This window comes from Barbatula barbatula (genome assembly GCF_947034865.1).
Source record: "Barbatula barbatula genome assembly, chromosome: 21".
NCBI classification, from domain to species: domain Eukaryota; kingdom Metazoa; phylum Chordata; class Actinopteri; order Cypriniformes; family Nemacheilidae; genus Barbatula; species Barbatula barbatula.
Genome location: NC_136784.1, coordinates 3,954,349 through 3,972,799, shown reverse-complemented (window position 1 = coordinate 3,972,799; position 18,451 = coordinate 3,954,349). Strand labels below are relative to the sequence as shown.

The following is an 18,451-nucleotide window of genomic DNA, read 5'->3' as shown; positions in this document are numbered from 1 at the left end:
TAAGATCAATACAAAAATATGTGAAGGAATAAGTCAATCTCATCTTTGGATTCTGTCAGTCTTTCACATTGCTGCCGTTGGGTGTTTTTATATCCGAGGTTTGTTTTGGTTAAGATTCAATCGACACTGGAAAGGTATGAATTGCCAAGATATATAAAAGAAAAAAACGTAAACAAAAATCTGCGGGATATGTTTCCACACGTGAACCTGTAGAGGGCGCAGCACCAGTCTGCATCGTTGGAAAAATGGCGGCTGGAAGTGCAGGCGCTAGCGGCCGCAATAGCGGCTCACCGCCGGCTTTGGAGTCAACTTTAGACCGTCGTTTCCAGACTGTTAACAACACCATGGAGTCTATCCAAGGACTATCCGCCTGGTGCATCGAGAACAAGAAATACCACAGCGCGATCGTACGGTTCTGGCTAAAGTGGATGCGCAAATGTGAGTGTTTAGCACGTTAGCATGCTAATATGTCCTCAGACACCTGTTATAAAAAAATCTGCGTCACTTGGGTCTACAAAGTGGCCGTGTGGTTTTTGTGTGATTTTAATATTTTAAACATTCTCATAAATGGGTAACTTTAGTCTCTCTTCTTCACTGAACTCGACAGTTAACGTTATGTTTTGTTAGCAAACTGCTAATCTGTACCCTCGAGAAGGGTATTCCTGCGTTCGAGGTTATTGACCTGGCTTTATCCAGCTTGTCTTTGCATTTGTTGATGCTTTTAGATGGAAATGCATGTCAAGATCATTGCTTGCGTGTTGTAAATGAAGCTGCGATTTCTTATAACGTTACTTGAGCTGTGGATTTACTGTCTGACGTGAGTTTCATGAGTTTATTGATGTTATTTGGACATGTGTGTATCTGGTTGGACATCTGGCTTTCTGGATGTGCAGTTTCTGAGAACATAAATGTCTATGGATGCCTGTTGGCTGTTTGTTCAGTTAATTAAATAATGGTGAAAAGCTTTTTTCTATTTTTATGGATTTTGGTGGCATAGTTGCACCTCACCCTTTACAGGGGACAGTTTTGCATTTACCTATACACTGTCACCTATATCTTGTGGATGTATGTGTTAATATGTAAGGAAAAGTTAATGCACACCCATAGAACGTTTGTCAACCAACCAGATTGAAGAATTCAACAGCCCCGTGCCTTAAGTGAAGAATATAATTGTTGGATTCAACGATTCTTGGAAAAAAACTATTTGTGCATAACAGCAGAATCTGCACAGGTGAACATAGAACATGCTGTTTTATGACTTGCTGTCCTTGACTGTCCTTTTTAAATATACATCAGCATCAGAACAATTTAAGATTAAATTCACTTTTACTTGCATGAAACGATGTATAAGATTTGGATCAGTTTTTAAAAACATTCGGGTTAAAGTTTTGTCATGCGTGTGTCTGCAGTGTATCATCTTCTGAAAAGATGAAGTCCATGTCAAAAATGTCCCAAAAGATGTAGGTTAATTGTATTTTAGCTTATATAATTTTGTCAGGAGAGACAATTAATTGATGGTACAGTTTTTGTAGCTGTTCTTATCTTTAAGTTCGGTAGTTTTTTTCTTCCACAATTTAGTACGGGCGTATTTTTGGTAACAGTTTGTACATGGGTGTATTATATGAGGGATATCTGATCCAGATATTTTAGATTTATAGTAAAATTGTGACATACTGCTGTTGCATTGATCATATACAATGTAATCGATCAAGAGCGGTACCCAGCATTGTTAAATGCGTTGTTTGACTGTGTTTTAGTAAGCCAAACTCTATTTCTACAGATTCATTGTATTTGGCTTATTATAACTTTTTGTGGGCGGATCTTTTGACCGCTGATGAATAGACCAAATAAGACAAAACTAAACAATCAAATGATGTATTGTATCCACATATTTAAACTTAATGTGGCTATTCTTAAGCTTCTGTGTGATTGATGGCGTGCATTTTAACAAATAAATGCAGATAAAGCAACATTAATCTACAATTAAGCCTGTCTTCAAGACATCTGCTGGTATACATGTTCTGAGTTACAATGTGATGTATTTGAAACGTTTGCTGGAACATAACCAGGATTATTATTTTGTTGTTTCTGACAAATTGCTAATTAAAATAAATAAAATGCTAAATATTCATGTAATGTTGTGTAAAAACACTTTATTTGTCTTATTTCCCATATATAATGTAGTCTTAAAGATTATTTATGTGTGTTTAACATTCTGATTTAGTTATTAATGTTCCGTCTCTTTTTATTTAGTTCCAATGTTTGTGTAGTGTTAAAAACTGAAACGGGCCGTGTTTTTGGACAAGTGTTGTTTGGGTTTGGCACAATGCTTTTTCACTTTAGCTGGCTTGTTTGAATTCTGTGATAAAGGCCTTAAAATACACATCCAGACCAGACATTATGAACGTTATTTGTATTTAAGACTGTACTTTTAAAGGAAGTTTTTATGATAAGTTGCTTGAAGTCACTAAAGTTTATTCTGGTCAGAATTGCCTGTTCTTTATTGTTGCTTATTTAAGGTACGGCCACAAGATAAGTGAGGTGCAGAGATTGCTGCATGTGTCGCTATCACATTTTTTATTGCATGCTTATGGTTGTAGATTGAGGCACACGTGCATCCAGGTTTGGTTATGCAACTTGGACAAACTACTCGTGGGTCATTGTACTAAATGGGGCCATTTCTGTCCCCAGGCCATTATATGTGTAAAAATGCATAAATGCACATTAAGCTGCAAACTTAAAATTTTAAACATTCATAAAAACTGAACACTGAAAAATTATATTTGTTATGTGTCCCCACACTCTTAATACAATATTGCTATATAGCACTAAAAGTGGTTCTTGGTTCGTAGTCATAGGGGGGAACCACTTTAAGTGCTATATAGAACCATATCTTGGTGCTTCAGTGATTATTTAATGGTTCTTTAGATGTTATTCAGCGATTGATTCTATATTTGCTAAGTGATTTATGAAATTTGTTTTTATTTTTACAAAGTTTTGTTAAAAATGGCCTATATTTTTCATGTGATATTAATAATAATTCCTCTTACCTTTTCCTGTAAATTAAAAAAATATACCAATGCCGCTAAAGGCTAAGCTCTCTCTTCACAGCTAATGTTGTGAAATTTTGTTTGTTATACTTAATCTTTAATGTTAAATAACCTGATCCTGTTTGATCAAAAGGTATGCAACTGTCCTGTTTCAATATACTTAAGTCTGTTTAAAGTTTAATATTCAGATTTGTGGCTCTTCGCTCTTCAAATTCACTATTGTAATCTGATATTTACTGATCTTTTTTTAGAAATATCTATTGGATTTGTATTAAATCTTTAATCATTGACTCGAATTGAATCGAGAGCTTGTGAATCCGAATCAGAACATCAGCATCGATACCCAGCCCTAGTCGAAATGGTTTTGAGTACCGGATCCGCGGTCCACCCGCGCATATTTCCCGACCCGCACCGCAAATGACACATGAATAATTATTCCACCCGTTACATCAAATATTAGCGTTTCCCCGACTACTATCAGACATTTCCCGCACTCCCGTGCAGGACTCTTCTATATTGCACTTTTATAGTGCACTATATATCATTAAACCTTACCATGAAATATAAAGGTTTAATCCTTAAAATGTCTCAAGTTTTCTTAGCATTTTTGTGTAATACCATATTTAACATTTTTGTTCATAAAAAATTAATTCCAGTTTAATCTATGGATAGGAAACTACTACTTATTGAGTCAAATATAGTGATGCACGATAAATAAGCGGCCATATCGGTATCATAAATATAGTACAGCCGATAAATGATTTTCTCTGGTTAAACTACTTCAGCTGCACGCTGCTCACAGTTAAAAAAATACAGTATGGTACTGTCTTTATCGTGATCATTCACTTACTGATATAAGCAAAACATTGTTGATATAGTATTTATGTGTAAATTATAGGAACAAAAGCATATTCTTTGAATCAGATGGCTCGCTGCATTCTTTCTGTCTTGAGACCTGTTAGACATGTGGCTATTAAGAACATCTTTTCTGGGTTGTTCTGGAAGAACATCAATAATTTGGTTATTAAATAAAAAGCCCACACTTTACAATAAGGTGCTATTAGTTAACATTAGAAAATGCCTTAGCCAAGCTTTGCTAACAATAATCAATTTAGTTTGTCAGCATTTATTAATCCTTGTCAATGTAAGTTCATGTCAGTACAGTTATTCATGTAAGTGCATGATGCATTAATTCATGTCAACAGTCACAATGTTTGATTTTAATAATGTATTAGTTAATGCTGAAATTAATATGAATTAATCCTTAGAAGTATTGTTCCTTGTTAGTTTATGTTAGCCAATGCAGAAACGAATAGCTAACAAATAGCACCTTATTGTAAAGTGTTACCAATAAAGAATATACCAGAAAAATTTGAAGGTTGAAGAATCGATAACTAGTGTAAGTAGGCTTGGTAGTTGGTACATGATTTTCAGGGAGGAAAATAGAACTATTTGTTACCTTGTTATCAGATCAATGCAGTTGTCCACTTTTAGTTTTTTGTTTCAGTCTAAGAGAATTTTATATTCTTATTTAGATATATATTGGTTATCGGCTTCCAATGGTGAATAATTATCGGTTATGGTTACCAGCCAAAATGTACATATCGGTAGATCCCTAGTCAAAAGAATAAAGTGCAACAACGTTCTAATACTAACTCTAATCAGGTTTTTTTTTTCAACTTATAGCAGTGAGGCTACACAAATAAAACGTATTGTAAACTCTAATTGGGGCATCATAAATAAGTGATGGTACTCTACGGCAATTTTCCAGAGAAACCAATGGTTAGTTATAGACATTCGGCAACTATAAGAAATATGTTTTCTTTCGGCACCTGAGATGAAAACATGGCTTGGTTATTCAACGGGTAATTTTAGATATGGAGTTTGTAATCGTTGTGACAACATGGTAAGGAAGAATACATTTACTGATGTGAGATTCTGGGGAAGTTTATCCAATTGAGTCCTTTATTAATTGTAATTCCTCGAATGTAATGTATAGGTTAGAATGTGAGTGGTCAAACCAACAGGAAATTACGTTAAAGAGTGTCTGAACATATGCTATTCGTATTAGACTACAAGAAAGATGTTATCATTATAATGAAGTTAGTTATGCTTGTGAGATCTCTCTTAAAGGGGTTTGAATAGAATCAATACCATGTTCAATAAGAGAGGACTAAAACAAGAAACTTTTTGGATTTATATAGGGCAGGGGTCGGCAACCCGTGGCTCTTCTGTGAAATGAAAGGGTGAGAACACTTTCTGCTTGGTACGTTTTTCGTCTTTAAACCAAACTTTTAGGTCTTTAGCCGGCATAGTTTAAATCCTGTCTGGCTAGCGAGCTTCTCATAATATTAATGATGTCCGTATGTGGAAAGTAGACAGTCTCTTGTGGCTGTTCATCAAATGACGCAAAACAAAGTTCACTGAAAAAAGATGATGTCTAACTAAAGGAGCGCATGCAACACCGCGGTGCTACTATCCGTTTGCAGTACTCCCACTTATTGCCAGGGACAAAAATTTATAAATTGCTAACATCTAAATACAAAAAAATCACACTATATTGCAACTGGGTAACTACTACCTTACACGCATTAACTGTGTTATAGTAATTTAAAGGTAACATATATTTTGCGGCTCCAGACATATTATATTTGGTGGAAGAGGACCAAAATGTCTCTTGGTCACAAAGGTTGCCAACCCCTGACTTGGGGGAATAAGTCTCCCGGAGTTGAGGAAGTTGATTTTTTACCTTTTTTGTAATCATTTACTATTTGTACAAGTGCATGCAGATTAAACATGATCTATGTATAAGTTTTTTACATAATTTTTTCGTTTAAAGAGTAGAGCCTTACCAACTCCCACTTATTATCCAGCTGTCTGTGATTTTAGTTTAAGAAGAATTTCACAATGAACAGTGGATGTGTATCCTGAAGATTGTGGTATGATTCGACCAAATGTATACACAAGTAATGTGTGCTTACCTTTCAGTACAATTTCTGTGGAACCTGATGTTCCAAATATACCTGTTTTCCATCACAAGCTTGCAGTATTTCACTGGTTAACTGGCCAATCATATTACAACTCGCTTTTCAGAGCGATGAGCTTTGTAAAAAATCTGCGTGTTACAGGGAGATACACGCAATTTGGCGGTTGGCTGCAATGTTTTATGCGCAGTTTGTCAGCGAAATACTGTTAAATGCAGCTGCATCAGAAAGCCAGAGGGTGCTCTCGCACAGTAACTCCAATGCTCCATAGAAGAAGTACCACACGTATAATCTGCATGTCTCCATAATCTGCATGTGGCCTCTTTCTATCACTGTTCTGGGAGAGATTACTGTCAGCTTCTTCTTATATGACACACCTGAAACAACTCATAAGCCTTGGTGTGTTCATTAGAGAGACATACACAACAATTTGGGCGAAGGCTTATGAGTTCAGTTGTGTTTACTTTCCCATCTCTGATTTAGTTATAAGTGTTATCTGTTTAATCGATTAAATAATCGTCCAACTAATTGATTATCAAAATAATCGTTAGTTGCAGCCCTATATAAATGCACTATATAGAATCTATACAGATTTTCATTTAGGCACAGTATGGAAGATTAAAAATTATACTGCAATATAATCAATAATTCCAGCCAAGCATTCACTTAATGCAAAATATGCTAAATAAACCACCAGGAGATGCTGACATTAGATATTATTTACTAGAATAATTGGATTTATTATATAAAACACCATGTAGTGTGTTTTACCCTTTCTTGGGTTTTTCGTTTTTCCCCTGTAAAGCTGCTTTGGAACAATGGAAATTGTGAAGAGCGCTATATAAATAAAATTGAATTGAATTGGATAAAGTGGCACACAATAGCAAATAGACTATTATTAAAATCGATGAATTGTAATGAAATGAGTAATTGTTTTTTTTTAATAAAACCTTTTGTTCCTTTTCTAGCGGATGAATCCCACAGGCTCAATCTCTTCTATCTGGCTAATGATGTCATTCAGAACTGTAAAAGGAAAAATGCCATTGTGTACCGCACCACCTTTACTGATGTTCTGCCGGAATCTATCAAACTCATCAGGTAAGACCAGACCGTTTTCATCCGTCTCAGCTGACTGTTCTCAGATCAGCATCCGCTTTCTAACAGTGTCTGTGAAAATGTGGTCTGCTGTTTTTCAGTCTGTTTTGCCGTCTCTTATGTTAATTATGTTGAAAGCTACCTGTGAGGAAATTGTTCTGAGTTTTGTTGTTGTAATGTCTTTTTAAACTCTGTATGATATCATATCAGAGATATATTAAGCATCAGAGTGTATACTTTTTTAAGTCTTAGTTAAGTGAAGTCATGCTGGAAACGTCTTATGCGTGGATGCAGGACATGATTTATTGTATTTATTCCCCATTAACATACAGACGTTGATAATGAAGAAAGCATGACTCGTTACATGGCAGGTAGTAGCATGACTCATAACAGTTTGTGGTAGGGATGTGCGCGAAGGATCCACAATAACTATTTGAATAATAAAAATGCTATTTGAATATTAACATTCATTAGCATAAAACTGCGTCACCACAAGGTTAAGTTACCACTACAGAAGACCATAGAGTTGTCACGTCTTATTTAACACTTCTTCACTTCATCTGTAATTATAATAGGCTATATAGAAAATATAGGTATTATTGATAAAGCAATTACTGTTGTTCCAAATACCAGTGTACACTATATAGTTTTCATTAAAACAAATACAACACACATTTTAACCCTACCATGCCCATTATAACCCTTAAATCCATAAAATGTTCTATTGTATTAGTGAATGTTTATAATGGTATATAGGTTACACAGTTTGATTTATTCATTTTTAAATAGACATATCATCGAAGTGAAATTAGTAAAGCAGTTAGATAGAATTTACATTTGTTTGAAATGCAGAGCCAGGCTCGAGTTTGCATGTGTCAATCTTCATCCACATATTGCCAGATGCACTTGTGGAGACGTGGTGTGGAGCCGGACTTAAGAACTCAAGCGCGTCAAATTGAAACGCCGGCGAGACGCGCAAGAATGACAGCCTGTGTGTCCACGTGTCAAGTTTATATGGTTCCTCTGCGAGATGTGGGGTAATGCGCAACGTAGGGCAGAGACGTGCGAGCAATTCCACTCTCTCTCTTTCCCTCGTTGTTTTTTTATGACTAGTGTTTACGCTGTTCACAAGGGTAGTGCTAATTGGGCTTAACAGAGGCGCGCTCACTCAATTGGTTAGCAAGAATGCCAATCAAAGCGGGCTTGAAACAGACAGTTTCCACTGCGTTTAATTAATTGTTTTTTTACATCACGTCCACATGGCAGCTTCTTGCGATTATCAAATCGCAATGTGAGACATTGCCATTGCGATTCGATTTCGATTCATCGTACAGCCCAAGTCTAGAGCCTCAGAAACACAAACATTAACCAAAAGGTAAAACGTACCACAAATCAAACAGGGTACTAAAATATACCTACAGTATTATGGTGACATTCGACTTCCGTTCATGCATTCTATATATAACAGGCAAGAAATCATATTAAAGATGGGGTATCATGCCATGTCACGTCTTCTTTACACTGTTGAAAGTGCTAGCTTCTCATGCTTAACATGGTCAACTTGTTAAAAACAAGTGGTACGTATGAAGTAATATTTCTTGATACAGAAACAAGTTGGGGTGCTGGGGGAGTGTACGTTTTTTTATAATTCTTGATCCTGTTGTGTCAAAGGGATCCTATTCCTTTTAATGGCATACTCCCCCGGAAAAGCAAAGCAAAGCAAAGCAAAAGAAAGAACCTTGCCACGAGCCAACCAACGTGTGAGACCCACTTACCATCAAGATTATCTGCGCTGCGTCAAGATGGGCTGCACTGCAGCTCGTTACTCTTGCGATAGTGAAGTTTAGGTGTGTCTGTTTGTTCACGCCATTTCAGTGATGGATGTTATATAAACAGTGGATATAACGTGGATTTGGAGATCATGTGAAACTGATAGATGGCATTGTCTCAGTTTGTTTTACTGCGAGCAGTTCATGTCTGGCATCTTCTAGCACTAAGTCATACGTCTATGTTTTGTTGGCAATTGGCGTGTACGTGCATAATGTACAAATCACGAAGGGATGTATGTGATGATGTGTTGTTTGCTCGTGGTGTAGTTCCATCCCACTCTCCCCACTAGTCCCACCTCTAGCTTTTCCAGAAATAATCTCACAGCCGTATCTCTCTTTTATAAATTTGATCATACTAAATTCTCTTTGAAGATACGACGTATGCAATACTACTGTATAGGCACTCAAGATTAATATGAAATTTGCAGAGACTGCACGATCTTTAAACAATTTGTGCAATGCGCACGCCCGCATAACATCTAACAAATGTTTAAATATAGACTTTTAGCCAAATTAAACGTTGTACTGTTTTAATGTATTATGACTATCAACAAATGATTACTTGACAAACTAATAAAAAAAACGAAAGGGAAACTAAACATTAACTTTGATGCATCTACAGTGCCATCCTCATTGAGAGTTAGAGCTTTCCTGTATCTCAGTGGTTAGAGCATGGTGCTAGAAACGGCGAGGTCATGGGTTTGATCCCAGGGGATTGCACATAGTCAGAAACAAATGTATAGTACGATTCAATGTAAGTTGCTTTGGATAAAAGCGTTTGCCAAATGCGAAAATTAGTTCGAGCACCTCTTTTAGTCTTTCTCAGCTTCAAGTCTGCATATGAGCTGTGAATGATCTTACAGAGACATGCGTCATCAACTAGGAATTATCGTTTATATCGTGGAAAGACTAATTCCTTTCGTGGGGATAAGCTCTACCTGTATATCGCCAATGATATAATAGCAACCATCCCTAACTGCTGTGTTTGTTTGTTTCCTTTTGTCTATTGACCAAAGGTCAGTTTAAATTTACAGTATGTATCTTCCAATAACTGGTTACTAATAATTTTAATAAATAAACGTATTACACTAGGTGGAAAATTGAGATGCGACAAGTCAATATGTTTTCGAGATGGAGAGGACTAAATTTGACTATTGGACTCATTGTAGTTTTCAAGCACATTACAGTTAAGTCAACAATAAGTTAAAATCTCTGCATTTTAGCGATACCATTTTGGGTATGATATATATATATATAAGATATATAATAAAAATAGGTATATTGTTACCGTGAAATATATCGTTTCCGTGAAATAAAACACTTTTGGTCATTCTGCCCACCCCTAACCCCAAAAGTGATTTTACAGTAGACTCTGTATGATTGCTTTTAATACAAATTAAACACTTTCGCACCCCACGTGCTATTATTAAACATGGGCGGGTATTAAGTTCTTGTTTCTCCTCACAGTGCTCTAAAGGACAGTAAGGTGACCAAATCTGTGGAACGGATCCTGACCATTTGGGAAGACCGAAGTATGTATTCAGAAGAGTTCATCCGTAAGCTGAAAAGCGGCCTTATTCGGGCAGAAGAACCAGCAAAAGGTCAGAACTGCATTAAGGAGTTGCACAGTAGTGGTAAACGGAACATGGGAGAATTTAAAGGTACAGTTACCCAAGAATAAAAATCTTGCCTTTACTTATCACACTTGCATCATTACAAACCCATGGTCCTTTTTGCCACCTTTGAAACACAAAAATGAATATTTGGTTGGGTTGAGTACAGTAAATGGTTAATCATTATGACGATTAAAACTTTTAAGGTGATTTTCACCAATATCTTCTTTTAGTTTCAGCTCCTGTCAATTCCAAAGCTGCCCTGAAATCCAAGATTGTGGCTGAGTTTGTGGTAAATATTCCATATTTCGCATTCACAGTGGAATTGTTATTTGGACCCATTAAGTTGGGCCAATCTGAAATGATATTTCTTTAAACCTACTTTTTATGTGTTTTGTTTTTCCCCATGAAGCCATCAGCGTTTATCGAGCATCTTTCCAAGTATAGGAAGTCAATGGATGAGATTGATCTGAAAGAGAAGCAGCTGGCTGCCATGAGAGTGGATGTATGCAGTACAGAAGCCCTAAAGAAACTGAAAGGTCACTAAACAAAGAAGCTTTTAATATTCTGAATGTGTATTAGATGGACATGTGCTTAATTTAGTTTTTTTTTCATTTATTATGCATCTCGGACCTCAGACAAGGCTGGAGGTAAAAGGTTCTCCAAAGATTTTGAAGACGGGAGCACAAAGCTTCAGGACTTTGTTTCCTTCTTGGACGGCGAGGTCAAAAAAGGCTCACCCCTGATGGAAGCTCTGGAGAATGCCGACATATTCTACGAGATGCAGTATAAAGAGGTCAAGATTGTTGCTAAAGTAAGTGTTTAAGTAATTGGTGATCAACTAAGCTTGCGGTAGAAGCTTGGTTGCAACATTTCTTCATCCGCAAAATAGAACATCTGTATAATGACTTGTGTAATAACCTGATGCACTTTTTAAAAAGAGGATAAAACATTACAAAGATCAGAGACCATCACAAGACCTTTACAACTAAATCGCTGTAGGAAGCGGAAATTCTCACACTGTAAGATTGAAATGAATGTTGAGGGTCATTTCAGATAAAATGGTGTCTGAGGATATAAGTCAAATGGTATATTTGCAAAAAGCACTTTATGAAATTGAATTATTTCCATTGGCTTCAACAAGAGCTCCTCGCTCGCAGCAGCATGAGGTCTTCAAGCAGACCCGTCATTATGAGCATGATGAAACTTGTCTTTATTTTTTAAACCAGCGTCGTATAGCCTCTTTCAGAATCGATGCTCCTTTAATGCCTTTAGTGGTTTCAGCTGGCCTGTTCTGCAATTGGATTTGTAAAAAACAACACCAGACGAGTGAAGCTCATGCCTACTGTCCTTTGGAGACATAATGGCCTTATTATAAAAACGAATCATTGTGAAACTCAAAATGTTGGCTAATTCTGTATTGCCATCAAAATGGAATCAAATATATTGTAAATATTTAGCATATTGTTCATTCCTTACTAAAGTGATTTTTCAAATGCAACTTTTTTTGATTAAATGTAGTTATAATTGTGTAACAGCTCTTCAAATCTTTACTTTCCAGGCCTATGAGACGTTTGCAAACCGAGTGTCGCACCTCAAGCGCAAACTCGATACACTGAAAGCTATGCAGCCCGATCCGAATGACTCGCCTGTCCCCTCCCCCATTGAAGATGCCCCTTCCCCCACCGGTTCAGAGTCACCCTTCCATACCCTGGGTACCACTGGGCACCCGGACCCAGACCTGGATGGGCAGGAATTAGAGGAAGACATGATCGCTTTGGTTGATGCTCCCAGCCCCCTCTCATCTGTTGGGGGTTCCCCAAAACCAAACATTTCTGTGGGAGAAACGGACAACCGAGATGTAGAAGATATGGATCTCTCAGATGTGGAAGAGACAGAAACACCGGCCATCATAGGTACAAAAGGCCTGTTTTCCCTGTTTTATTCTGAATACATTATAGAAGTAAAGTGGGTTTTTAATGATTTTGGAAAGTTGGAAGTTAAGCATGTGTGTTTGTATCCTACAGTAGAGGAACTTGCAGACACGTCTGTTGTGTCCAAACAGCCATCTGCCCATAAGAACGTTACAGAACCTTCACCATATACTAAAGAGGCTGCGCAAACCAAGCAGGTCACAACCCCTCCGCCACCTGTTTCCTCAGCAACACCGACACTTCCTGTGAACCTTGCTGGGGTTGATCTAGGCAAGATCAGCTCCATCCTCAGCACACTCACAAATGTTATGAAGAATTCAGGTGAGCTTCTGTAAATAGTATTGATCTACATCACATTGTACATGGGGTGAAATTGCATGTCATGTGGGATCTGCAGGTTTTAAACTGGATTGCGCTTTGTGTCTTACAACTAAGTTTTCTCTGTCCTTTGTGTCCAAATAACTTTAAGTACAAAGGAGACTAGAAACATTCTGCATAATGTTGAGTTCAAACATAAATTTTTTCATTTGCAGCTGTTGGAGTCAGTCCTGTTTCTCGGTCTTCACCAAGTGTGCCGTCCACTCCAAGCTCAACTTTAAAAAGTCCTGTGGCGGCCGCCCCACCAGCCAACCCTCTGGCCAACATCCTTTCCAGGGTCGACATCAGCACCAACACCCTGCTAAGTGCCCTGTCCAAAACACAACCCCATGGTGGTCTTCAGGGTGAGAAATGGGATAGCAAGAAAATTATTGTGTTTAAAATCTAAATATGACGTTGTTTTTTTTTCCCCCAGGTCTGTCCTCTCTACTAAGCAACCAGGGTGCAAAGACCCCCACACCCTCAACGTCAGATTTGGATAAGTCACCCCTTCACACTCTTGCATCACACGCCCATGAATCTCCTAAAGTCACACCTACTCCTGCTATGCAGTCGACTACAGATCCTGCCTCTCAGGCATGCGTAACTCTCAAATCTTCACAGTCCGATATGGTGAATGAGGAAGTAAATCCTAGCTCTTCTCTCAACTCTACCCTGGACTCCAAAATCGATAACTTCCTCCAAGGAAACCCAGTACTGAAAGGCATTAATTTGGGCTTCCCATCTGTCCTGTCATGGAATAAGGGGACTATTGACAGCCCCTTAGCAAGTTCAGACAACCTTGTTGGGACCCCAGTAAGGGATGAGGCTGGCTCTACGCCTACCCAGGATGAAATTATGGACGTTCCGAGACCAGAGCAGTTGATGTATCAGCAGGGTCCATCTTTGTCTGCAGATGCTAAATCAACACTTCCCCTTACATCCTGGCACGACCCAAATTCTCATACCGATCCAAGACTACAAAGTGGTGCAGAGATTCACCAGAATGTCAGGCAACCACAGAAGGGCTCTGTACCCTCTCTTGCAGAGGCAGAGGCTACACATCATCAACTCATCAAAGCTATGCTTTCCACTTCCAAGCCCAGCAACCAACAATCTTCAAGCAACAATGGGGAAGCCCCAACAAGACCTGTTCAAATACATCAAGAGCTAAGGCAAAACCCTATAAACACGGGACCAAATTCAGAACTGCTGACGAGGAACTTGTACGCGGACCCATATAGAGATGGTCAAGAGCAGCAAGCGTTGGCAAGCTCTGGTGGGTTCGGAGTTGACTCGTACCGTGTTAAAGAACCAAGGCAGGATCTCAATGCGCCTAGCTTCTTCACCACACCCCTCCCACCTATTCCAAAGCTCCCCCCTCCCCCTCAAGACTTCATAGCTGCTGTTTCTTCTTCGAGGGCAGGCGGTCCTCGCATTTCATTTGAAGAACCTTATAGTCAAACAGAAGTTAGTGGCAGTGATGAATCCTACAATCAAGAAAACTCTGAATATGGTGAACATTTGGCTCAAGAGGATCCTTTCCATCTACATGGGGATGGACCATCACGCTTTGCTCCACACCACGTTCCTAAAATCCCACAGAATGCTCAAATTGATTACAACCACCAACATCCACCAAGAGCTTCTCTGCAGCACCAACCCCATCACCGCCTTGGCTCCCCACCTCCACTAAGGGCTTACCATGAAGATTTAAGCACTCCTCGACCTGTACCTGACAATCCGTACTTCGACCCGTACTACGACCATCCTCCCCGCAGTCCATCTCCTACACATTACGACGCGTACCCGGTTTCTCCTCGTGCGCATGAGTACTACCCTGAAGACATACCACCTCACTACACAGAGCGGAGGGTTCCTCCTCACCTAGAGCACAGGCCTCGACCGCCACACCCTGTCCATTTACAACACCCAGGGCACTATCCACCTCCAAGGCCCATGTGTCGGCCACCACCAGTCCCATACGTCCATGAGCCACCGTTCCATAGAGGCAAGCGACCTGGCCCGCATTTTGGAGGACCTCCAAGAGCTGGTGGCTCTTTCTATCCTCCTAAAAGACCTTACCTGCCTCCACGTTACTGAAGTATCCTCTTATCGCAATTCCTAAGCTCAGCTGTTGTTGTTTAGTGCATGCCGCAAATGAGCTGAACATAAAGAAGTCCATGTGGAAGAAGGTTGCTGTGGATGTTGATGTCAAAGGGATGATGTCGAGCACCCTCAATAGATCTCCTCATCTAACATCCAAATCACCAAAATCTGTCTTCTACAACATGAAGCCATGTTATCCGGTCATGGTGAAAAGGAATGAACTGTTATATCAAGGAGTCATATGGCAAGATAAAGTCATGCTGGAGCTCCGAGTCATCCGAGAGGGCACCTGAAGACAAAGGCAAAACAAGAGGTGGTTATTTTATTTCATTTAATTCAATCCTTCACTTTAGTCGTTTTTGTGTCTAATTCTTTAAAAAGCTGAATGTAAATGCTACTACAAAATGTCCTTTCCTTTTGTGAGAACGTGTGTGTTCAGATCTCACACACATCTTTCAGAAAGAACACAATTTATTGGACCACCGTTAAGTTGAGGTTAATGTAATATTTTTTACCTTTGAAATTAAGTTCTACTGATGATGAAGCTATAATGTGATGAGAAGCTGATGAATTTGATTCACCACTTATTGTTTTGTAGATATAACAAAATTTATCCCTAGCAGGTAGTTAAGAATCATTCTCATCATTAATGGCGAACAGCAGTGTAATATTAACATTTGAGGTAAGACACTCAGGTGTGAAGAGACCATTTTTTGCCTATATTGGCAGAAGATCCAGAAGACGAGAAGGAAGAGAACATCACAGCCTCTCAGTTTTACTGTACTGACTTAAATAAAATTGTTTGGAAAAAAACACAGTGGGGGAGTACGGTCTCAACCAGTCTTTTCATCTCATCTGATTTCTTTTGCTTTTCACAGTCTCGCGAATACACTTCATATCTACATGAATAAAATACAAACGCATTTTAGTATACGCAGAGGTTTTATTGCCGTGTTTAATGGCTCAAATTCAGGTTCACTCTTTATGACGTGTCTCTCACAGCGAGCAAAGTTGTTTCAATTTCGAAACCAGTATAAGACATTTACATATAGTCATTGGAGACTCAGTTCAATAGTAGTTTTGATTAATTGAGAAAAATATAAAACATTAAATAATATATTGACGTTTTTTTATTAAGTGGTCGAAAAACTAGAACATGCAGGTTTATTTGCTTTTTTTGTTTTACTTGCGTTTTTGTCATGTCAAATATGCATACATAGTTCAATTTAAATGCACCTTTATCTGTCAGACTAAGAGATCGCTGCGGTCACACTTCAGTTGTGACAGTCACAGGTGTTGCATCAAGCTGTGACCATCTTTCTCTGAGATAAAATGTACCTGTAAAAGACAAGAAACATGTCAAATAAGGCCAAGCGTATTCCACTTTTATTGGCACTAATAACTTCATGGGGATTTTTATTGCAGTACATTAACTTAACAAACAGAGCAACTCGTTCTAAGGTTATGATTACTGGCATTTCAAATGTCTGTCAATCTGTTTATGCATGATACAGAGCAACAAAAAGTATTTTAAATTATAATTGTATAATACATCAAATCAAAATCTGTAGATTCTGATGTTACATTTAACATAACGGATCAGTTTTTATTTCAAAAATGTTTAAAAAGTCGTGGAGCATGAAAACCAAACATTCCAGGGCTTTTTCTAAATATTTCTGAAAGTGTTTTGGCATTCACCGAAGTTGATCACATTTTTCAAACTGTAACTGAGTGTCTTTATTGTCGAAGTTCAAAATTCACCAAATAGACAGTTTATGTATTTAAAACAAAAAATGAAGCAGCTCACAGCTGAATAAAACGCTCAAAATTTCACTTTTTAAAGATCTTGAAGTACATATCGTTGTATTTCTATAAACTCGTAACATGGGGATTAAATTTCTACAGTCCTTACCAGAAATCTTAAATACATATTTCTTATTATAAAAACTTAAATGGACTAATAACAACAAAAGGACACGCCCCTTTACCTTCATATCGCAACGTTTTGTAGATTTATCGTTTAACTGTTTAAAATGAAAGTGTTTTCACAAGACCTTTGCCCTGTTTACTAATTTTCCTGAACAAGTCAGTGGTCTTATGTTGAGGGGCCTCACTAAAGGCCTCTGGTGTAGTATTCTCATTGGCCTGAGAGGTGGAGGGCCCACCCGTATAAGATTAGGCCTTTTGTGTACGTGTAGCATGTTATGTACATGTGGTTTTTGTACTTAAAGATCAATGAAGTATAGTAGTAACGGCCGGGCCGTCTTGACACAAAAAGGTTAAAAACTACAAGACAAATGTGATTAATATAGTCTTAATATAGTCAGACATTACCAAATCCTCATTAAATCTATAGAAGCATTCTTGGGGACAAATGAAAAATCTATTGCGATTTACTCTCGTTCATCATTGACTACTATAGTTGAAAGAAGTGTTGTAGTAGTGTAGTGTTTGTTGAACACAAAATAAAATATTTTAAAGAATTTAGGAATACAAACAGTTCTGTGCCACATTTGACAACCGTTTTAATGCTTGTCAATCGTGTCCCAGAAATCTCAGCCGCTATCATTCTTCCAAATATCTTTCTTTGTCTCCTACAGAACTAAGACATCAAGTTGGAACAAGTTATTCATGACAGAATTTTCATTTGTGGGTGAACTATGCCTTTCAGATAGCATTTCTTCTGCACAATATTACATTTTTTATTTAAAGGAAATAATCTAGTGTTGGGCAAGTCTGGATCTGTGAAGACCTTTAGCTTTCATTCTGGTCATTTCTTTTGTTACCTGAGGGTTCACCTTGCTCCTCAGGGATGTATTACGGGTGACCTCCTCACTGTCTGTTATGAGCAAGAGGTGCAGAAAGAGAATTCTTTAATGAGTATTAATACAGGTGGTGAGATTGTAATGGGAAACAAAACATAAATAATATAAATATTACGCATCTAAATCACACTTTTGTACGTTGTATTTTACTATGTTGAGGTTTAAATCAAATGAGATATTTGCTGAAACTAAACAAAAAACATTTCACCAACTGATAGATTCCATGTTACAGTCTTTAATAACGTGTTTACAAATGGGAACTGTCAAGGGATAGATTACTCTATAAAAGTAGGCTACTATATTTACAGTTTAGAAACCCCAATTGTTGCCTTTCTCATATTTAAAAGATAGATGTTTGAAAAGTTGCCAGGTCGTAAAAAACTCCTTTTTATTAATAGTTTGATATTTTTCCGTCGTGTATTAGGCAATAGGCTACATATTAAAAATACATAAAGTAGCCTACATTACAGAAGTGAATCAAAGAAGTTTATATAATAGAAATAATTAAAATAATATTCCCACATTTACTATTTAAGGCTGAAATATTCGTTTGTTTTTGGAGGAGGTGTGATTTCCTTTTTTGTTTACGTCAGAACTTATTTAAGAGGCGCACGGGCCACGCCCACTTACGCTTACCGCACGTGTACAGTTTACA

The 18,451-nt window shown here is 37.9% G+C and overlaps 2 protein-coding genes across 4 annotated transcripts in view; both read left to right on the top strand.

Moving 5' to 3' along the window:
- Window positions 1-203: 203 nt before the first annotated feature.
- rprd2a (regulation of nuclear pre-mRNA domain containing 2a) lies at window positions 204-15,777 on the top strand. Of its 2 annotated transcripts, none has more exons than XM_079484208.1 (10): window positions 204-438; window positions 7,003-7,132; window positions 10,426-10,559; window positions 10,805-10,863; window positions 10,984-11,110; window positions 11,210-11,385; window positions 12,133-12,487; window positions 12,599-12,826; window positions 13,039-13,227; window positions 13,299-15,777. In XM_079484208.1, exons 1-10 carry the CDS (start codon window positions 246-248, stop codon window positions 14,963-14,965), a joined length of 3,258 nt encoding a protein of 1,085 aa, XP_079340334.1. In that variant the 5' UTR covers window positions 204-245; the 3' UTR covers window positions 14,966-15,777. The 2 variants fall into 2 exon arrangements, with proteins under 2 accessions (XP_079340334.1, XP_079340333.1); XM_079484207.1 differs by having other exon boundaries at window positions 218-438; window positions 10,426-10,619.
- The window catches only part of celf3a (cugbp, Elav-like family member 3a), a 22,944-nt gene continuing 19,638 nt past the window's right edge, over window positions 15,146-18,451 (top strand). For both annotated transcript variants that reach the window (XM_079484209.1, XM_079484210.1), the window contains exon 1: window positions 15,146-15,284. In XM_079484209.1, the coding sequence (XP_079340335.1) occupies window positions 15,188-15,284 (97 nt within the window). In that variant the 5' untranslated portion in view covers window positions 15,146-15,187. The remainder of the gene's footprint in view (window positions 15,285-18,451) is intronic.